Below are 23,163 nucleotides of genomic sequence, written 5' to 3' on the forward strand. Positions count from 1 at the left end.
CTTAAGAACGGCTGAAACGATTTAGCTGAAAATTGGCAGGGAGGTAGTTTAGAGCCAGGAGAAGGACATAGGATATTTTTTTTTTGTAGGGGTAAGGTAGGTTTACATCGAGTTTCACGCGGACGAAGTCGCGGGCGTCCGCTAGTATGTATATATATATGTCAGTGGGTACCTAACTAAACAACAATTTGGAATGATAAGTTTATACTATAGGTAGATAGGTTACATGGCTACAAAATCACCGCAAAAAGTGGTTTGAATTTAGCGACTCCACTGAGTGCACACATGCACAATTTTGTCTTTAATTCCATTCTATATTTATGAAAATATATGGTTTTTGCACTTCCTGAACATAGTCCGTGATAGCCCAGTGGACATGACCTCTGCCTCCGATTCCGGAGGGCGTGGGTTTGAATCCGGTCCGGGACATGCACTTCCAACTTTTTTCAGTTGTGTGCATTTTATGAACGGTATTCAAACGGTGAAGGAAAACATCGTGAGGAAACCCGCACATCAGAGAATTAAGACAATTCTCTGCGTGTGTGAAGTCTGCTAATCCGCATTGGGCCAGCATGGTGGAGTATTGGCCTCACCCCACTCATTCTGAGAGGAGACTCGAGCTCAGCAGTGAGCCGAATATGGGTTGTTAATGATGATGATGAACATACAGCTCGACATTGTAGACGATATTTAGGTATTATTTGTAAACGTTCGTTGTTTATTATGGGAATAAAATTAAGACAATTACACACATTTGTCCGCCTCAGTTTTGATGCGCTAGTGCCCTATCTCTAGTATAAATTATCATTAGCAATTTGAACAAAACGATGTAGTTACATACGCTTTTTTCAGGTAGGTAAAGAAGTTAACTCCTAACCCCATATATTTACGAAGTTTGACCGAAAATCGATCGGGTCGTTGATCGTTACGTTTTCACTATGAAATGATTTTCATATGAACGCGAAGCACGAAAATAACTGGCCGGGTGTCGCTTCATATGAGCGCCAGTCGAAACGCAAGCGCCGGTCGACCTACCCGCAAACCTAGAATAAAACAGAGCCATTGCAATCTAGTCTCTATTCTTGTGTTAATTAAGTGCATTATTGTGATGTAAAGAAAGGTTAACATAATGTGACAGAGTTGTGAAAGTGTTGGATTCATTCCATGTGTTCGTGAACCTGCCTTTTCACATGGGATTGATCTATTGAATATTGGTAAAAAAAATTCAGTAATTAATACAATTCAATCAATTCATTATCTTAATTTACAGAAATTAAGCACTAAAGTAAAAAAAAATTAGGTACCTGTCTAGAATATTCGTAATAAATAGACTATGGGAATATCTTTAATTAAACGAAACCTTGATTTATTAATTAAACATTTTCAATTAAATTCATATTGATAAAATCACAGGGTACGATCTACAATCTACAAACTACAGTTAGACTACTTAGTATTATTATTGATCATATTTCAATATTATTTAAAGAACTAGCTAGAGATATTTTTTCAGTAGATGGCTACGTACTAGTAACTAAACCTACTAGTGACTAAACCTAGACGACGTCTGCGAACTCGTCTACGTAAAATAATCTTTATTTTCAAATATTTTATCTTTTGGTCCGATATGATCTAAATTGTCTCTCTCTGCATCAGTTTCTCTATCTATCAATTTAAAAAAAAAATCGCTTCAAAACGGTCTATTGCGTTTTGAACTTCTAGAGTTTCAATTTGAATAAGCAAATAAACATTCATTTAGGAATAGGTACCTACCTACTATCAACTTACTTATTAAATTTTTTAAATAAAAATAAATTTCCCCTTTTTCTTCTAGTGAAAATGCTCTACCAAAATTGGTCCTGACTACTCCTGACTGAACTAATTTTATTAAAGAGCTCATAATACAAAGCAGTTACTCTAGGTTACACATTATAATTTTTGTTATTAAAACTTCAATTTTATTTATCTGTACCTATATAGATTTTATGGTTAATTTATATAAAATACACAATCTAACATCATATACGCATAGTCAAAATTAGGTTGGTAAAAAGGTTCTTTCATGGTAATTTAAGTAAGTCTTTAAAGAATTTACTACTTATGTTAATGTTTCCAGCATTTCATTGTTCTGCATATCATATTAGAGAAACTCTACCTAGGTACCTACTTATTGAAAATCGTGATTTAATTTGTCGGATTTATCAAATAACAAATACCTACTTACCTACCTACTTAGGTCCCGAAGTCAAAGGTAACGTCTTTCAAATCTAAACGACCATTTAAAAGGATGATTAGATCCTAGTTGGTTAAATATTTATTTATTTAATGCTGTTCTAGAATCTAGATTGATATCTTTAAGAGGAAACTAACTTGATGAAACTTATACAATAGGCACTGTATAATAATACAACTTAGGTAGGTATACATCTTTAGAACATAAATTATTGTAATGCTTATGGATAGATGAGAATAACAAAGTCGCGAGCCCCTGCTAGTATATACCTACCTAGGTAGGTAGGTACTTATTTCATCCAATATCATAATTATTGGAAAGTATTTATATATAATATGTAGTTAAATATACAAATAAATCCAAAATATCTTTTCCCACAAGTTTAATAGATCAAATTATTATCATAATGTATCCATAAAAGCAATGTAACGAACCGTGTAACCTATTAAATTATAAGATAACCTAAAAAGAAAAGCGATCCAAACCTAGGGCATCATACATTTGAGAAGTACAACTATATGTGACGTCACTATGACGTCAGGACAGCTGTCTGGTTTTGGGGTAGACATCTCACACTGGCAATCGGCCAAGATCATTCACTGAACAATTTCTTGTGAAATTGGAACGACATTTAAATCAATTCATAAACACCAATTAAGATCCCAATCAACTAATCCTGGTTAGTTAAACGTAGCCCAAACGGTTTGTCAGGATGACTAAAATAACTTTCTATTTTCAGCCCTGAAAGGATGACTGTATTTATATGCATTAAAAGATGAACAGCGGACAAAGACGAGCCCTAACAGGCTCAATACATAAGATTAGAGAGTTTGATTTGGAAAAAGTGAGTTATAGCATACGTTTTCTATAAGATACCTAATATTTAGTTTTAAATGAATCTAATAATTCAATAGTAATATGACTTACTTTCTAGGTATGCTTGGTTGAAGAATTCGATATATTACAAATAGTTGGTGAAGGATGGTTCGGAAAAATTCTTTTAGTGGAACACAGAGCGTCTGACACGGAAATAGTTTTGAAAGCCTTACCAAAGCCTTACGTAGCAATAAGAGATTTTTACAGAGAATTCCATTACGGCTTACATTTAAGTGCACATAAAAACATCGTCACCACATTCGACGTTGCCTTTGAGACTGCCGGTTTTTACGTCTTCTGTCAGGAATATGCTCCTTTAGGTATCTACATGTTTGAGCTTTAAGTTTTATGTTCCCAGCATGTTAATTTGACTTTTAGATGCAATCGAATCAACACGTACCAGCTTTGTGTTTATTGGAATTTCGCCAAGGCTTAAATTTATAATGCATGTTATTTTCTTTATGGATGCGGATGTTTTCTTTTGTTGTGCACGAAATCACAAGGGCTTTTCTCAATATAAGGGAATAATATAAAGTAAATTTAATTCCAGGTGACTTAACATCAAACATGCTTGACACTGGTATAGGAGAGATTCACACAAAAAGAGTGGCAAAACAGTTAGCTGCTGCTCTAGAACATTTACACCAACGAGATCTTGTCCACCGAGATGTTAAACTGGATAATATCCTTATATTCAAATCGGATTTCTCTAGGATAAAACTGTGTGACTTCGGTGAAACGAGAAAAGTTCAGTCTGTCGTGAGACGAAGAAATGAATGGTTGCCGTATTCGCCACCAGAAGTTTTGCGCTTATCGATGGACATTACATACAAGTAATATTGTAATATTTTTGTTTAGTAATAAATCGCTAGGGGCTTAAAATCTCTCCCTAAGCTCAAACTCCACTATGCCTAATGATAACTGTAATTAAAATAATTATGTAAAAATTGCTTTTGAACGTTTCTTCAAAAAGAGGTTCCCCCTGCCACATCACAAAAAATATGCTATGCTGAGACTTTTTATCGCTTATCCCTATTTAGAATTTAAGATTTGAAATTTAGGGTGAATTTAAGTGACCAATTATTTAAATGCAAAATTATCAAATTTCAAAACCAAATTCCTAAATCCTGCACTATTTTCTATAATCTAAACAAACTGTCAGATTATGCCCGAAATATATTAGAATGAAAAATCGGAAGCCATTACTCATACGTAGTTTATTTTTTGTTCCAGAGCGCTAATAACCCATGATATATGGCAATTTGGGATTGTTATATTTATTTGCCTTACTGGTTGTTTGCCGTGGCAGAAGGCAGCTTTTGACGATCCACGTTATTATAGGTATGTGGGATATAATACGTATAAGCACCTATTACATAACCTTGGATACAAGATAATCATAGCTGGTACTAGTTTAGCTATGTTTTTTTTTTTAAACTTATGTTGTTAATAGTTACGAAATATACCTATATGGTTACTTACTGGAATAATTGATCTTTGGAGCAAAAACTTAATCATTTTTGAAATTTTGTGCGTTAAGATTAAGACCACTTTCAATAAACTGGAAACCTCAAAAATACAATTATTAAGAAACTTGCTAATTAAAAAATTGTTATTCGTTATTCGAACTTAAAGTAGCTTTTATTGACATTAATAATAGTAGTAAAAAATAGGTAAATCCTAGTCTAATCCAAATCTAAAAGTCTATTAAAATAAGTATTAGAATTAAATGAAAAAATTAACTGCACTGAAAGTAGAATTCCTGAATTTATAATTAATGTATGCCATAATTATTTTTTTTAAGCTACTACAACTGGTATAACAGTGCTAACCCTCTGAAAAGACAACCAAAATTATGGAAAATGGTGTCAACAAAAGCGCAAAAAATGTTCAAGAAATTTGTAGAGCCACGTATAGAAAAGAGAGCAACAAACTTTACGGAATTATCTCGTTTTTATGATGACCGTTGGATGGCCAAAGGATATCAAGATAGAGTTGGTAAGATACAACAAATTCATGTTAACCATAAAGTAAGAGTTTGCTCCGAACCAAAACCATTAATGAAAGATATCAGACACTATTTCATATTGAGGGAGCTGCCACCCACCCCAACCAACTAGTGGTTGAAGCTTGGAACGAAACCCCAGATTCCAACGTCACGTTGTAGATCTAGACGCCCAAAATTGTCCTTTACGATCCTGACGATGACACTACAACCGACAATGTTTCTCAGGCAAAACAAACTTAAGCGTCTTCGCTGGTGAAGACGAGGTCTCCGGTATCGGAAGTTACACGGATGTGGGCTTTTTAACTTAAAATCTCGGGGCTTTCTAAACTGCGGTCAGATTCTTAGAGGAGACGCACTTAGAGAGTCGTTCCACCCATCTATTCTGCCTCTGTCTTCGGGCCCCATCAGGCGATGATTCTACTCTAGCCCTATCAAAATCTACGCCTAAGGCACTTACACAATCAGAAAGAAAAAACAGTATTGGGTTGGTTTAGGTCCCCTCGCATGATAGTCAGACCTCTCGCACCGCCCCAACCAACCAACCCAACTATACCGCATGGTTGCTACTATCTACCCCTATTTTTAAACGGTGATTTGGCCTCTAGTGCAATGCGCTTTTCTTCTCTTGCATTTATTAAGAAACATACAGATAAAAATCGAGAATTATATTATGATGCTTTTGAATTTAATTTCAGCTGGAGGAGATATTGACGAGCTATGTCCATCAATGTACAGTTTTCATAGTGATCCTAATGAAAAGAATATACTGCTCAAACATTTTAGAGACAATGGCATTGAAACTACAGTTGATCGTCATGCCAAGAAACAAAGGATACGTGAATGGATACAAAATAGTGTTATCGAAGAAGCGGATGAAGAGGTACCATCCTATTTTTTAAATTAAATTAAGAATTTGGTCAACAACCACTTGACAATGTACTCTTCCAATTCGCTTGCATGTTTTCAATATTTCCTCAAAAAATTGCGATGCTAAAGGCCTCACTATTTTAGGTTTTTTATTGGATTTGCAATGACATCAAAACCTTATTGGCGTATTTGTTTGTCGTTCTATCGTTAGATCATGATATTCGCCGAAAATGACGATTATGGATTTCCGCAAAACTTTCATTCTATATTTTATTTCACATAAAAAATAACATTGGTGCTTTCATTTTATATTGAAATTCTGTATTTTTACAGGAGGAAGCTGCCTGCGAACCCAGCGCATATGATGACAGTGATGTCGAATTGGAAGATGGATCACGACCTCATCCTATAGATGAAAGTCATACAAAAATTAGTCTGCGTTATGATACTGAAAAACATATAAATCCTAGAACAGGAGAGGTTATTGATGGTGTTAATCGACCTACCGAAAAAAACCCTCTTTCGTATGACGTTCAAAACATCGAACCTGTCGCTCCAGCAAATGTAATAAGAAGGTATGGCGTGAAAGATGAATCCACGTCACATAGCTCCACAAAAGACAGCGCTTATGGATCTATTGAAACTTCAACAAAAAATGCCAAAATCAAAACGGAGAGATATATATCACCCGTAGATAAAATTTCAAACAATTCACCAAGTCGATCATTAAGTGCGACGTCTCTTCACCAAAAGTCACCTTCAGCAAATACACTATCTACCCACGCTCAGAGATTTCAAAAAAGCGAGGAAGTATTTTCTAAAGAACTAGAAAGTACCAGAGATAGTACTTCTACACTTCATTCCACGGGTAACTCTTCTAGATCAAACAGTGTTAAGGTGACCCGAAACAGCTCTCTCGAAAACCATAATAACACCAATGATGTGCTCAAAGAATCTGATAATTCTAATAATACTCCAACACCCAATAATCCTGTTATAACACAAAATGGATTTAGTCCAGGTAAAGGCAATAAAGAAATATCAAAATCCCACCAACCTACAAAACAATATATATCTATGAAGAGTTCTGCCTACGAAAATGTCAGCACTAGAAATGAGTCAATGAAACATAAAAAAATAGAAAATAATTTACAAAATGAAAATAACCAACCATTAGATAGTCCATATACTTCTATGTTAAATATAGTACAGGGACAAATGAAAATAAGTCCACATGCAAATGAATCCAATAGAAATACTGTTAATGTATCAGTAACTCAAGTCAGTCGGAGAACAAAATCATAACTTTGCTCAAAAAATAATTCTACTTAACATTCTCGTATTTTTTCGTTAGTTATTGTTACTCCGTAATATTACGGTCTCGAAACTAAATAATTATAATATGTACTTAGTTATTATGATTTTTAATTTATATCTAAGAATATGATATGTATAAGACCTTATACAAATAAGTGAATTGTCGTTCCTATTTTTAATAAATAAGTATACCTTTGTATTGATAAACTCTGAATCTTAATTAGGCTAGACTGACATAGTGATCTATCAACGCAATGCCAACCACTGGACGGATCGTGCTGAAATTTGGCATTCAGGTAGATGTTATGACGTAGGCATCTGCTAAAAAAGGATTTTGACCAATTCTACCCCCAAGGGGACAAAATAGGGAATGAAAGTTTGTATGAAACTTTGTCAATTTTGCGGCGATTTGGCTGAAATTAGGAATGAAAATAGATTTTATTCGGGATTAACACACAAGCTACTTTCATCCCGGAAAAATCCGTGGGTCCCGCGGGATTTGTGAAAAACTTAATTCCACACGGACGAAGACGCGGGCGCCCGCTAGCAGGTATACTTATACTTCGTCATCACCATAGACTTACAGACTTCCACAGTTGGATTGGACTAAGGCTTTATGTAAGAAGTTTCAATTTCCACGATCTATCGGTCATGTCAGACACACACATTTAATGCATACTCATAGTAATTATAATAATATGCTAAAATTGTACCAATTATTATTAATATAAATGTCGTAATAAAACTGTAATTAAGTATGAGGTATTTAATATTATAAGACAAGACACCTTAATTAAAACAGGTTTAATTAGTACAATAAATAATACTTACATATGTATCAATTATAATAATGTGCACATAATTATGCTGTTTTATTTTCCCAAACTTTCGAAACATCTTGCAATAGGCTGCTACAATATTTTAGGTATCAACAGTAACGTAAGGGCGAGCCGCGAGGCCGGCATCATTCCGCGCGCATCTTCCAAATCGCTATATAATTTGCATCCGGATTTACCTTAAGATTTTTGATTTCCTTGAGAATGTCGAAACTCGAAATACTTAGAGGTTTTTTGTGGCATATGTGGCCATAGTTTTGTTACGCTAATTTAATTGATTTTTTTCACAGCTTCAAAGCACCGTAGTAATCATTCTAATCAACTCAAAAATCCTCACACTAGAGTTTTGCTGGCTAATGAAAGTAGAGTCTGAAATCGCCCGCTAAATGAAAAAAAATCGCAGTAAATTCTGAAAATTATAGTTCAAATATTGGAATAACTGAGTTTAATACTTATTTTCAGGTAATGTATTCACAAACAAAAAATAATTTAAACAAATTATGAAAATGCATGTTTTTTAATTTGTTTATATATTTTTTTAAATCTGGCGGGCGATTGCAGTCTACTTTCATAAGCCAGGCTATATACTATCTATAGTACGATTATTAATTTCCTGGAATTAATCCTCCGCTCCGACTTTATACAAAAAAAAATATGTTGGAAAATTTTATTTTACACTTTGTTCACATTTTTTAACACTTTGTTCACATTTTTAAACAGCTTTTTAGTAGTTTCTGCCTCTCTGCACTAAAACCGCGGACAGACGGACGGACAAACAGACGTAGGTACATGGCGAAACTCTATGGGGTCCTTGTAAAACCCCTAAGAACTTTTAGACCATTAAAAAGAATGGTCTAAGCCTAACAAGTATCGTATTGAGTTCGATTTTAAATTATTCGATTCCTTACAATGTAATTCGATTCTACTGAGATAGTTCGTCTGTGCTTGAATGAATATCAACCACGACTAGTGAGGTTAGAACTCAGGGCCGAATAAAAAAATGGCGGCTTGTCTTGTTTTTTCTGTCAAAACAAATGTCAAAATTAAATTAAATTTGACAGTTGACTGTTTTTGTCAGAATTTTGTACTCGCCGAATGAATCTTGTAATGTGATTTTAATTGAAATTAACGTTATTATCTTAATAATTTAAGTATAGTATAAGTCTAGTAACCTATCGTAACAAATTAGCAAACTCAAGTTAAATTATGGAATGGAATAACATTGTCGCCTAACCTTTATTCAAAAACATTATTACCCTCTTTGAGAGAAATAAACATAATAAAATCGCCAAACGATGCAAAAGTTACAAGAAAGTGTTTTTTCAATAGTTAAAACTACTAGTTTATCGCCTGCTGTGTTTAGTTTTCTGCAACCAACTGAAGATTTCTCAGGTGCGTATCGGCAACATCTTTTATTTATTAGCTTAATTTAAAATGAAAGTATTTACGGTTTCATTATTTATAATTTCAGATAAAACATTACCTTTGGGCGGAATTCTTCGTGACACGAAGTATGGATGGCTAGCGCTCGGGCCTAAATTCTGCGTAGTTGATTTACGAAGCGGTCTAAAAGTAGCCGCTAGAACGTTTGGTTATGGCCTCAGGTAAGTTTAAATTATGAGATTTATACAATATTAAATTAATGTTTTCTGACTGTAAGTCCTATGAGTATATGTATTCTGACTGTAACTCCTATAAATATACATATTAAGGAAATCCTTTGCCGCATCTTTATGTTTACAATAAACTCAAAAACTACCAAACAGATTTTCATCTGGTTTTCACCACTGGGTAGAGTAGGTCAGGTAGGGTGATCAGATGTTTTCTTATGAACACATTCTTTCAAGTTCTTCACTTCAAGTTCCTACACTACATATGCTGGCCTATTCACTTATTTGGTCTTTATTAACATCGTAATAAAATAAACATCAGATCTAACTGATAAATGTCATCTACTTACTCATACTATCATATCTAAATATATTCATCGGTTGTCAGCAATTAACTACAAGCAACTAACATACATCAAAGTTAGTGAATTCGGCAATCCAATGGGCATGGATCAAACCATGACAAATCAACTATGTTTATATATTAAAATCTTTATAAATTTTTGGTAAAATAAAACATTTTTAAACTTACTTTCAGTAAATAAATTGACTATTTCTGACCTTTTTGTTCATAAACAGTTTATTTGATATTCTTTATTTTTGACAATTGTATCTATTTTACAGCAATAGCATCAATGTCACGAGTGTTGTTGAACTACCCACACCCCTGACAGACAACTCTCAACAGCTGATCATCAGTTTAGACCTCAATGGTTCAGAGGGACTTATCTGCGTGTTCCACGTCAATGGGTCACAGCTGCTCCGCTCCATAAAGACGGATGTTGTTGTCACAGAACTGGCAGTCTGTGATGAGGCTCCTAGTGGGCCTCTCATGTGTTTCGATGGACTGGTCATGGCTGGCACTTGCCGGGGAGAGATATTTGTGTTTGATCTCAACAGAGCTTGTTTGATACAAGGTATTTGTCATACTAACTTTGAAAAACGAAACTAACTTAAAAATTAAACAACTTGTCAAATACATGATAAGTAATCTCTGATTTTTTGAGTCATCAGTTGTATCAATCATTCAATAATAAGATAATATTTTTGAAATGTGACAGCATTATTTAGGAACTTTTTAAACTTACAGTTTGTTTCATGTAGGATGGTGCAGGTGACAGTTCATTTCACTCTTGAAACTTTGTCACGATTCACACGACTATGTATTATGAACATCATATAGGCGACTGTCACTTTACCCATGCTATCTGAAAAATACTTTAGTAGTTGTTGCCCTAAAATATTTAATATCAACATTCATTATTTTCTCTACTTGATAGTTCATGTTAATAGATGATGGTGCTAATTTCATGTTACAGCTCTAAAAGATATATCACAAGGTAATGAACACCTAGTGCGTAATGAAGAGAACTCAACAAATCTGGTATACCTAAAAGCAGTACATAAAATAGAATCTCAAAGGGACTTTGCCATTGAGAATGACGATCATCTGGGTCTGCTCTTGAATGAAGATTCATTTCTGGAAGGGCAATATATATTTCGTAATCCTGATGGCACAGTCCGAATGAAAGCTAAACAAAACCACATCAGAGTGACAGTACTCCAGTATATACCACAGTTGGGTAGTTTGGCTGTGGGATTTAACTTTGGGGCCTTTCAAATATGGAATATGCTGAATTTGGAATTGGAATTTACATCACAAGTCAATGTGGAATGCTTGCCAGTTACACATTTCGGATTCCAGGTAAAAAAAATGTTTGCTTATTAATATATCTTTTAAATAAACAGAGAAGACTTGTTACTATTAACATAACAGCTAGTAAGGCTTATCTATACTTATAATAAATCTGTAGAGAGGTCAATTCTGTACATGAAATATATTTCCAAAATAACTATCAGGGGGTGATTAGTGATCGATACTGATGCCAAAAATGCAATCAGTAAAATTTTTGTCTGTCTGTCTGTCTGTCTGTCTGTCTGTCTGTCTGTCTGTATGTTCTTTATAGAAACAAAAACTACTGGACGGATTTTAACGAAACTTGGTACAATTATTCTACATACTCCTGGGCAGGTTATAGTATACTTTTCATTACGCTACGATCAATAGGAGCAGAGCAGTGAAGAGAAATGTTGAGAAAACGGGAGAAGTTACTCAATTTTTTAAGTTTCCGTCGCGTGTACAGCCTTAATGGTTAAAGCTACATAGAAATCATGTATGACGGAAATGTTCTCCTTAAAATTATCTATAAAAACACAACAGCATATATATGTCTACCTTTTATGGTTGACTCACAATAGCACGTGTAACTCCCGATAGCTTAGCAGTTCAGAGCTTTCTAATTAAATTTGTCTACTCTTATGTTTATAATACTCATCACTCATCCCTAACAAAAAAAGTTAACATTATTACCTATTCAATAAAAAAAGAATCATAAAAATCGGTAAAGAAACACTAAAGTTGTACAAGAAATACGCTAAACCATCGCGCGTGAATACTAATTCATGCTATATGGATTATTTTTGTGTAACGGTTGCCGCGCTCGACGCGACTTGCGGGGTGGGGGGGGGGATTAAATAAAGAAGTGCAGCCTTAATGAGTAGGGTAGGGTAGGGTAGGGTAGGGGTAGGGTAGGGTAGGGGTGGGGTAGGGGTAGTGTAGGGTAGGGGTAGGGTAGGGGTAGGGCAGGGGTAGGGTAGTGGTAGGGTAGGGGTAGTTGAAAGTTTACAACGACTTTCACGCGGACGAAGTCGCGGGCGTCCGCTAGTATTTAATAAGGTTTACTGGTGACACATTTTAGAAAGTACTTGTACAATTTATATATGTACTAATTAAATACTTTTAATAAGAATTTCATATTCAGAAATTAGCGCATAACTGTCTTCTTAACTTAAAATTTAATATCAGTTAGTGTCAGTGTATCATGTGATTTAAAGACCTGCTGATTAAACGTCACCTCAGCTAATTTAGAAAACTGATGAATTGGACGAGTTGTTTTCTTCATCTTAATATATAAATGTGAAAGGCCATTCATCACAAAATCTCAAAAACCGCTTGATGCACAAGGATGAAATTTGGCAGGGAGGTAGTTTATAGATAGTAGAGGTCCGCTAAGAACGGATTTTGCGAGAGGGCCGAATCAAGAAGGTCTAAGGGCGGATGAAGTCACGGGTGTCTGCTAGTATAACATAATTTTGAGTTGAATAATTGTTTTTGAATTGTATTTGTTATAGGAGCCCTGTGATGACCCAAGAGCATTCTGCTATCTGTGGGTAGTGTTCTCTGTGATAGACAGATTTGAGGAGGAGGAGTTTCCCTTGGCTGTGATGTACTCTTTGACTTATCAGGGAAAGAGAATGTTAAGTGAGACCAAATCTTTATACCAGGTAAGAAAGCTACAAGACCTTTGAAATCTATACTAATATTATAAAGATGAAGAGTTTTTTCGCTTCGTCAGTTAGTATCTATATAATATAAAAGGAAGATCAAGGAAAAAAATATCTATGGAAATCAATAAGGGATAGTTCTCTCTACCACGCGATGGACCCGGCACCTGCACAATGAATCCATGGAATGCTAAGATATTTGTCTCTCTGTTTTGGGACTAAACTAACTATTTCTACTACTATATTTAGGTCGGACTATTTATTTCACAACAAATAACAGTAATGTGGCCATGGCAGATTTTTTATTTTACAAAGTTTTTTAATAATGATAATGTTTTTTTACATTAGGCATGTTTTTTTTTATTACCTTTCTTTTGTTTATCCTCACTATGTGTCCTTTTTTTCTACATCAAGTTCATCAACATATGCAATCTTTATGATGTCTCCGAAATAAGCTGTGGGTGTCCCTTCCCTAAGTCATACATAAAGTACGCTAAAATTACGTCGCGTAAGGCGACTTTGGGACTTTGGGAGTCTTGCGGCCATGTCCTGCCGCCGCACCCTAACGTAACCGGTGACACCTAAAATCTTGTATTGCACAGCTCAACGCATGGTGTTCTGAATTGTCATAAAGAGTGTATCTGACTATACCAATTTAAACAAATTTTCGTTTTTTTTTTAATTGTAACCCGTTTGTTTTAGGAATTTTCGACAGCTACAATACGTTTTCAAGTAGAACTATGTGCAATAGAAGACGTGTCACAGTTCATTGGAGGCCGTTGCATCTCCTGTCACCCTTACTCCATTCGCTCAACATTAGGGGAAGAGGGAGAGGACAGTAAGTGATGCAGAAATATTTTTCCGTAACATTTCCAATTTTAATCCTACTATTCAATGCCTTATATTGACACAATGAATGATCATTTTCCTTTTAAGCATTTTTCCAAAACTTAAATATTTATGTGAAATTAGGGTTACCCTAACCTAACTGTGAAGGTTGAAAACTAGAGCTCACTGGTGGCGGCCTCCAAAAAGTGGACCTAGCCCTCAGATTATTATAAGACATAGTATATTAGATACTGTACTATGCTTTACATACTACTATCAACTACTATACTATATTGGCCTTGTATGGCTACCAAACCATGTCTACACATCAGGGCCTAAAATAACAATAAGTTATTTAATCTGTTTTTAGTTTACACCACATTACATAATTAGTATAATACTGCATAATTGGTCCCACTTGGCAAAAATAGCATATTGAAAGTTGGCAGTGTTGGTACACTGCCAACTTTCTAAAGCCACTTTCCGTGCCTCTAAGAGCCTCCTGAGCCTCCTGTAAGGCCTCCTGAGCCTGATCTGTCACCAGTCGCCGGTGAAAGATGCTGATGCCTTCTTATCCTACTATTAGAGTGCGGGAACAGAGAGTGCACCTCTTGTATATTTATAATATCTCCTGCATACATGGTTAATCACACCATAATATTGGCCTCCTTGGCCAAAAAAAGAAAAACTAATCAGTCAGTAGCATACCATTATATTACTAGTAAACATGAGACAAATAAATAAATAATTTGAATTGTGCTTTTTAGCTATGTTGAACCTATGCCAGCTGGTATGGGAATGCTGGGGCGAGACTCCAGCTTGTATACAGTATGGCATGCTGCTGTTTGACCTAGACCAATGGTACAAAGATCAGATGCCTGGTAAGTAGTTCTATTATATTACCACAAATTTAAAAAATTGTCAAAATATGTCAAGTGCAGTCAAGTCAAAAATATATATATTACTGATTGATTATTATTATCTTACAGCAACATATCAGCTAGAGAACAACGCGTTTATGAGCACGGCGCGGTGTCCAGAGATCAGTCGCGGGTCGTGCCTCACGCTCGACCTGAGGCTCGACCCCACGTCGCTGTCACCCTACTCCCACGCGACCAGACTGGAGGAGCATTTCTACCCCAACTCCCTACAGTACAGTAAGTTGATAATGTTACAACATATCAGCTAGAGAACAACGCGTTCATGAGCACGGCGCGGTGTCCAGAGATCAGTCGCGGGTCGTGCCTCACGCTCGACCTGAGGCTCGACCCCACGTCGCTGTCACCCTACTCCCACGCGACCAGACTGGAGGAGCATTTCTACCCCAACTCCCTACAGTACAGTAAGTTGATAATGTTACAACATATCAGCTAGAGAACAACGCGTTCATGAGCACGGCGCGGTGTCCAGAGATCAGTCGCGGGTCGTGCCTCACGCTCGACCTGAGGCTCGACCCCACGTCGCTGTCACCCTACTCCCACGCGACCAGACTGGAGGAGCATTTCTACCCCAACTCCCTACAGTACAGTAAGTTGATAATGTTACAACATATCAGCTAGAGAACAACGCGTTCATGAGCACGGCGCGGTGTCCAGAGATCAGTCGCGGGTCGTGCCTCACGCTCGACCTGAGGCTCGACCCCACGTCGCTGTCACCCTACTCCCACGCGACCAGACTGGAGGAGCATTTCTACCCCAACTCCCTACAGTACAGTAAGTTGTGTAAATAATGTTATCTTGGTGCAGGTTTAGTTGAAGTTCTAATGTCAAAAGTACAGAGTATGTTTATTGAAATGTGCTACAACCTGTGCCTTGGGGAGGATTTAAAGAAGACAGTTGTGGCCTTTAGAGTCAACATTATTTACTTAAACCCGATAACGTGCATACTAAGTCTAACTTCCGAAGCTTCTTCTACAAGAAGACGGGTTTGATCCTGCAATGGACTCTTAAAGTGGGTTGATGATAATATTATGGTTGTTGTAACAGATTGCGTATGCCTGAACACTTCGGAGGCGTCGACCATCCACACGGTGGGCGTGCAGCGTCAGATCCTGCGCTCAATGTGCGCGGCCGGCCCTAGCTGCCTGCTGAGCCCTGCGCGGCTGCACGCGGCGTGTCGCGGCGCGGGCCTGGCGCCGCTCTACTGCGACGTGCATGCGTCGTACGCGCCTACGCCGGTCAGTGCTGCTAGTCCGTTAATCACGTTAGACTGATATGGAAGGTCCTTTATCCTTTACGATCCTAACGATGATATAACAACCGACAGTGCTTCCCAGGCAACTTAGCCACACAGCGTCATTGCCGGCGAAGATTAAGTCCCGGTTATCTGACGTCAGCCGGATGTGGGTGTGGACTGATGATGATGATCTCAGTCCAAAACGCCCTTCCAGAATGCTGCATCTTCTGCTTTTGCCTTCAAGCCTTATCAGGAGATGCTTCTGCGCTCGCCCAAACGCCTGGTAACGCCGCTGATACCCTATTAAGGAGCCTATGGCACTTATATAATCAGACAAAAAATAAAGAATCGGTGGTTGGTTGAAATTACAAAATATCACAAAGGAAATGAAAAAACTAATTATCACAAGGATAAGGCGAAGAGGCATCGGAGAAAGTGGATCATAACGAATTGTCTTGGAAAAGTTAAACTAGTGTCATTAATTTTATTTAGGCAGCCTGTTGTGACTTCAGAATAATAAGACAATATGTGGTTTAGCTAAATGACGTCATTCTAAATTCAATATGGTGGGCTCCTCATAATGGGTGGGTGGTAATGACGTCACACTTAAAGCTTGATTTAAATTGATATATATATATTTTTTTACAGGAGGAACAACGTCACTTCCTCCTCTCTGTGGCACTGGAGGCTCGTCTGTCAAGATTTCTGAAACGCTGCGCTCACGACTGGGCAACCGGGACACACAGCGGCGTAGGATGCACTCTCACATTTTTGGTAATTTTTTTTATGATAATTTTGCGTTGTGATCTCCGATGATATGATAAATTACATAACTGGTTTTTACTCACATCATATCGAAACACTTGAAATAATTCCTGAATGACTCAGGTTGGAAAATGAACCCCAGAATACCTCATGGTATAACAACAACTGTGGCTTAGAGCATAAGCCATATCTTTTAAAGAAGAATACATATTTCTTTTTCCCCTTAAACTAAGCAGCAGCAGCAGCAACGCTTTTGCTAGAAGTAAGTACGACATTAGAGTTAGACCTCTACTAGCGGGGTTAAAACTAGTACTTTGGACATTTCACAATCATTTATGATTTTTTGCAAATATTTTCATACATAGCATGCTTTATTTACAAATACATTGTCTAATAAATTACATATTATGTATTGAACAGGTTGACTGGTGTTGGAAAAGAGCTATTGAGTTGAAGGAGAACGCGAAAGAACTGACTGCACCACTGTTTACGTCTGCAACATTACCAGACAGGTATTACTGTACCAACTTCTAAAATCTAGCAATTATGTATTATGTTAGATTTGATTTGGCATTCAAATCAATCATGCGAATTTAAGCCGTGTTTTTTGATTGAATTATTATTTATTTTAGCTTATAAAATTTAGCATTTTGTCCCTTAAGTTGATAGACATAAAACAGTACATGTCGTTTTTAGTAATGCGTGTTGCGAGGTGCCGATACAAGATTACGGTTTATCAAACTTACTTAATTTGTCCTAGAAACGTCGTTCGGTGTTTGGAACATTGTGTCCAGCAGCTGACAGCACTTACAGGACTTCTGGATGCTGTCCTCACTAAGTGCTGCAACCTGGTTGTCCCTGATGGTAAGTTGACCATTATAGCACCTTTATGATACCAGTACACCTGGCATGCGTTAACGGTCTAACGGGAGATAAGAGATAGATATATTGTGGATCAATTACGACGAAATCGAAAATATAGTTCGATTCCGCTACTGTTGATCGACAACTTATGTCTTTCTCTTATCACAAGATATACGACGAAATCGAAAATATAGTTCGATTCCGCTGCTGTTGGTCGACAACTTATGTCTTTCTCTCATCACAAGATATACGACGAAATCGAAAATATAGTTCGATTCCGCTACTGTTGATCGACAACTTATGTCTTTCTCTTATCACAAGATATACGACGAAATCGAAAATATAGTTCGATTCCGCTACTGTTGATCGACAACTTATGTCTTTCTCTTATCACAAGATATACGACGAAATCGAAAATATAGTTCGATTCCGCTGCTGTTGGTCGACAACTTATGTCTTTCTCTCATCACAAGATATACGACGAAATCGAAAATATAGTTCGATTCCGCTGCTGTTGGTCGACAACTTATGTCTTTCTCTCATCACAATATATGTCGTTATAGCTTAACACCTTTGACTGTACCCTGCAAAGTGTTGCTCTGTTTTAGGTATAGGTTTATTTTGTTATTGCTAAAAAAGTATGCTAAAATATAATGTTAATAAAAATTATTGCAGCGCTAAGTGAAATGGAAGAAAAGTACAAGGGCATAGGCACAGTGTCGCTGTACTTCCAAGTGGTGCAGTGGTTCGTGCGCGTCGGCTTGCTGCCCGAGCGCCTGCACTCCTTCGACGCGCTGCCCTACCCCGCGCCGCAGCTGTACGCCACTTACAACAAACGGTGAGCTTTGTCTAGTGTTGAGCGACATGTATTATAGATAAGGCATAAAAGATCATTGGCACAGAGTTGCTTTACTTGTATGAGTGATGACTGTATGTATTTTCATCATCGGCCATCATCATCATCATTTTTGATTTCCATAACAAAAAGTAATCACACTATCACATCACACTAATATTATAAAGGGCGAAAGGTTGTGTTTAAGTGTGTAAATATGTTTGTTCTTCTTTTACGCTGCGGCTACTGAAGCGATTTGGCTGAAATTTGGATGGAAATAGATTTTACTCTGGATTAACACATAGGCTACTTTTCATCCCGGAAAAATCCATGGTTCCTGCGGGATTTGTAAAAAACTTAATTCCACGCGGACGAAGTCGCGGGTATCCGCTAGTATACTATATTTTAAATATTGAAGTTATTTTAGATATATACAGAATATACAACTATTAATGAGATTCGGAATTCTGAGCTATAAGATAGTAAAAGACTACTTTTAGTACGCCGTTTGGTATATACCATTTTTCAAGACTACCTTTTGGTTAAACTGTGCGGTATTTCACTCGTCTATAAAATAATTAGGAGACTAATGAGGATATAATTATGAGTATTTGTAATTTGTTTTTATTTGAACTGTTTTAAGATTTTTTGTTATGTTCTATGTTTTTTATTATTATACATATTTATGGGAGAGGTGGTGTGGGTTCTTTAACAATAAAGGTAGTAAGTAGTAGTTTTATAAACAACAAAGGTAAATGGAAAAATAGGCTTTTTGAGTTCCCTTGAAAACAACATTTACTTCCTTATATAATAATGTATTTTGTTTCAGCCGAACCAAACTACACAGACTGCAAGATAAGCCAGATGGCGAGTCTGCAAACAAATCTTGCCCACTACTATACATTGACCAACTGATTGAATACGAGTTTGGTGGCGAAAGGGTGCATCAGTAAGTTAATATTATTTAAAACAAAATTTCAATTATTTTTCATTGTTTATTTAAACTATTCTTGAGTAATATCAAATAAAAAATAAAATGATTCTTACATTGAATCATTTCAATGTATAATAATAATAATAAAGAAACAGAATAATTTTTTTATTGGGTTCACAACTTTTATAATACCTGACTGCTTCAGCTTTAAAACTCCGTAACGGGAGGACTAACCCGCGTGATCTACTTGTTCCTATGACAGGATAATGATACATTCATACCATAATCTATCTCTTTGCTTTACATACATATACATTCAGTCGTTTCTGGCTCCTTTAAGTCACAAACATTTATTTATTTCTAATATATAAAATTTTCGTGTCACAGTTTAGGTAGGGATAGGGGTAGGGTAGGGGTAGGGGTAGGGGTAGGGGTAGGGTAGGGGCAGGGGTAGGGTAGAGGTAGTTGAAAGTTTACATCGAGTTTCACGCGGACGAAGTATATATATAAATATGATTATTTTCAAACGCTGCAGTAACGAATATCTGATTTCTATTTTACAGAATGTGGGTAAAACTATTAATGACATTCGGAATTTTGAGCTATTAGATAGTAAAAGACTACTTTTAGTACGCCGTTTGGTCACCATTTTTTAAGACTACCTTTAAATATAATTACTTTCAAAGGCTGCAATAACGAATATCTGATTTCTATATTACAGAATGTGGGTAAAAGGCGGAAGCGAATGCGGCGGTCTGTACCCGCCGCCGTCGCTATACGCACTACTCCGACTTTACCTGCTGCCCGATATCGCTCTAGAGCATAAACATTCTCTTTTGCTCTATCTCTTATTGGACTATTCTATGCTGTACGATGAAATAAGGTAATTGTTTTTTTACATCGTCGTCATAAACCCATATTTGGCTCACTGCTGAGCTCGAGTCTCCTCAGGATGAGAGGGGTTAGGCCAATAGTCCACCACGCTGGCCCAATGGCAGCCTTCACACACTCAAAGAAGATTAAGATAATTCTCTGGTATGCAGGTTTCCTCACGATGTTCTCCTTCACCGTTTGAGACACGTGATATTTAATTTCTTAAAATGCACATAACTGAAAAGTTGGAGGGGCATGCCCCGGACCAGACTCAAACCCACACCCTCCGGAATCTGAGGCAGAGCTCATATCCACGGGGCTATCACGGCTCTGTTTTTTACATAGATAAGCATATTCACTGGTTAAAACCTGAAGTTAAAACCAAATTAAATACATAGTTATTATTTGACTGGTTAAAACCCAAAGAGAGGCCACAAAACATTGCCCAACAATAAAAATAATTTGTTTTTTAAATATTGAGTTTTGGATTTTTTTATGGACATATCGGTTGAACGATTATTAAAGTTGCTTTTATTAAAAAACAAAAAAAAAACCATAGAGAAATAAATGGTTTAGTTGAAATTTTAACATACATTTTTTCATACATTCACATATGTGACATATATGTACAATTGTACATTCTTTTATCATAGGTACGAAGCTGTGATCCGTCGACTGATGCAGTTCCCCACAATGTTTGGTCTAAGCAATACTGCAATCAAAGCGACGCAGGCGTTTTGGCATCTCGACCACAGGGACTTTGATGTAAGTAAGAGTAGGGGTAGGGTAAAGGTAGGGGTAGGATAAGTGTAGGGTGGGAGTAGGGTAGGGTTAGGAGTAGAGTTTTTTACGCGGACGAAGTCGCGAGCGTCCGTAAGTTACTACATAAATTAAAGATAGCGGACTTGTCCCAATTAGTATGGAGGCTGGGCCTTTATTCCATAATAATAATAATAATAATAAATGAAATATAGGGCTTAAAACCTAAAATAAAAAAAAATTGGAACCTGCATTTTTTATTTTAAATTATATAAAATGATGTTTTCATTAGCTGACATCTTTAATTAAGAATTTTTATCATGGCAATATGCTCGTAACACATACCCTGACAGATTTTCAGTAATCTTCTTCTTTTCTTCTTAAATCTATGGATTCCTCAACTTAAAGAATAGTGCAAGTTTCATCAGAATCAGTTAGTAGTTTTTGATTTATACAGTTAAGTATTTTTGAAATTGTTTCAGTTTTTAAAAATGTTCTTGTTCCAGTTTGCTCTAGACCAACTGCAATGTCTTACTGGCAACACACTATCGGACTGGCAACACCACGTGGTCCTATCATCACTACTGGCACAGAAGAAGACCCAAGCGGCCTTACAATACTTGCACGTTAAGAAACCACCGCCCATACAGAACATGAAGGATGGAGAGGACAATGTGAACGAACACTACAAGCTGGAGGACTGGCAGTCCTGCTGCAACCTGTACTTGGCAAGAGGACTTGTGTTTGAGGCTCTGGATGTGATCCGGATGTGTGTACGGAATGCAGACTCTCTTGCGGATAAGGCCCATTTGCTCAATTTCTTTTATAAAGGTAAGTTTTTAATGTTAAAGAAACCCTTGTAGTCCAACAAAAATTTTGAACCCTTGTGACTTTACGAGTTTACGATTTCACTTATCACCATTTAATCTATATAAATATAAAAGAAAGTTGTGCTTGTTACACTATTTATAACTCAAGAACGACTGGATAGATTCCGGTCTGGACCGGTCGAAAATTGGTGGAGAGGTAGCTTAAAACCAGGAGACGGACATAGGATACTTAGGGTAGGGGTAGGATAGGGATAGCGTAGGGTAGGGCCCGGGGTAAGATAGGAGTAGGGTTAGGGTATGGCAGGGTAGGACACGGTTTCACGCGGACGAAGTCGCGGGCGTCCGATATTTTTTTATAAAATAAAAACAATAACAAATGTATCGTTATTCATGACTATTAAAAATATACATAGGTTATTAGGTTACGTAATAAATAAATTTTGTCACATTGCAACTTAGAAACATAAGATGCAGAATATTGTAAAACGTAGAACGTTTCTAAACCCTAGTAGGTAGATTAATAAAACGCCCGCTACTTCGTCTTTTAGACCCCTTATTCTTGCCCACTTGCAAAATCTGTCCATAGATATGTCTACTAACCATGAACTAACTCCCTGCCAAATTGTTTATATATTTAGACAAAACAAAGGCGCGCCTGTTTGTCAGTCCGCGATAAATAATTTCAGAACGGATATACATGTGAGTTTTAGAGTGATTTATGAGAAATATTTAGTTGTATAATTTGACAAGGTTTTGTGTAAATAAGTTGGAATGTGACAATAATTGTTGGAAGTATCAGAAAAACTCCAGCAACATCGAAAAAGCTGACTTAAGTCATAAAGATATAAAAAAACACCACACATTTTCTTTCTTTCTTTCTTTCTTTATAATAATAATAATAAAAGCCTTTATTTACTGAATTTTATATACATAATATTATTGTAATATATCATTGACACTGATTCTTTTCTTCAGCTTGCCCTCGGGCATAGGCCTCCTCCAGACACTTCCATAGTTCTCTATCTCTTGCTTTCCTTCTCCATGTGTCTCCTGCTGTCTGTCTGAGGTCATCCTCCCATCTTTGGCGAGGGCGACCTCTTTTCCTTTTTCCTATCCACCACTCTGTCACATCCCTGGTCCACTTATCCCTTTTATCGCGCATGAAGTATCCTGTCCACTTCCACTTAAGCTTCTTAATTGTTACTGCC

At 36.7% G+C, this 23,163-nt stretch overlaps 2 protein-coding genes across 2 annotated transcripts in view; both read left to right on the forward strand.

The window, feature by feature from the left end:
- Positions 1-986: 986 nt before the first annotated feature.
- Positions 987-9,529, forward strand: LOC112051610 (sperm motility kinase). Its single transcript, XM_024090327.2, has 8 exons — positions 987-1,214; positions 2,973-3,077; positions 3,168-3,429; positions 3,660-3,942; positions 4,343-4,450; positions 4,914-5,107; positions 5,813-5,997; positions 6,318-9,529. Exons 2-8 carry the CDS (start codon positions 3,009-3,011, stop codon positions 7,287-7,289), a joined length of 2,073 nt encoding a protein of 690 aa, XP_023946095.2. The 5' UTR covers positions 987-1,214; positions 2,973-3,008; the 3' UTR covers positions 7,290-9,529.
- The window catches only part of LOC112051619 (protein ELYS), a 41,338-nt gene continuing 27,564 nt past the window's right edge, over positions 9,390-23,163 (forward strand). The window contains exons 1-17 of the mRNA XM_052885905.1: positions 9,390-9,529; positions 9,609-9,741; positions 10,372-10,664; positions 11,067-11,452; positions 12,940-13,092; positions 13,795-13,930; positions 14,688-14,801; positions 14,910-15,077; positions 15,906-16,096; positions 16,744-16,869; positions 17,281-17,372; positions 17,621-17,724; positions 18,400-18,562; positions 19,389-19,508; positions 20,215-20,376; positions 21,020-21,131; positions 21,632-21,956. Coding sequence (XP_052741865.1) covers positions 9,433-9,529; positions 9,609-9,741; positions 10,372-10,664; positions 11,067-11,452; positions 12,940-13,092; positions 13,795-13,930; positions 14,688-14,801; positions 14,910-15,077; positions 15,906-16,096; positions 16,744-16,869; positions 17,281-17,372; positions 17,621-17,724; positions 18,400-18,562; positions 19,389-19,508; positions 20,215-20,376; positions 21,020-21,131; positions 21,632-21,956 — 2,875 coding nt within the window. The 5' untranslated portion in view covers positions 9,390-9,432. The remainder of the gene's footprint in view (positions 9,530-9,608; positions 9,742-10,371; positions 10,665-11,066; positions 11,453-12,939; positions 13,093-13,794; positions 13,931-14,687; positions 14,802-14,909; positions 15,078-15,905; positions 16,097-16,743; positions 16,870-17,280; positions 17,373-17,620; positions 17,725-18,399; positions 18,563-19,388; positions 19,509-20,214; positions 20,377-21,019; positions 21,132-21,631; positions 21,957-23,163) is intronic.

The sequence above is a fragment of the Bicyclus anynana genome, chromosome 15 (genome assembly GCF_947172395.1).
Source record: "Bicyclus anynana chromosome 15, ilBicAnyn1.1, whole genome shotgun sequence".
In the NCBI taxonomy this organism is placed as follows: Eukaryota; Metazoa; Arthropoda; class Insecta; order Lepidoptera; family Nymphalidae; genus Bicyclus; species Bicyclus anynana.

Coding starts and splice junctions, on each gene's coding strand:
- LOC112051610 (XM_024090327.2), top strand. CDS start 3,009: ATGAACAGCGGACAAAGACGAGCCCTAACAGGCTCAATACATAAGATT. Junction 3,943..4,342: donor TCGATGGACATTACATACAA/GTAATATTGTAA, acceptor TTTTTGTTCCAG/AGCGCTAATAACCCATGATA. Junction 4,451..4,913: donor GACGATCCACGTTATTATAG/GTATGTGGGATA, acceptor ATTTTTTTTAAG/CTACTACAACTGGTATAACA.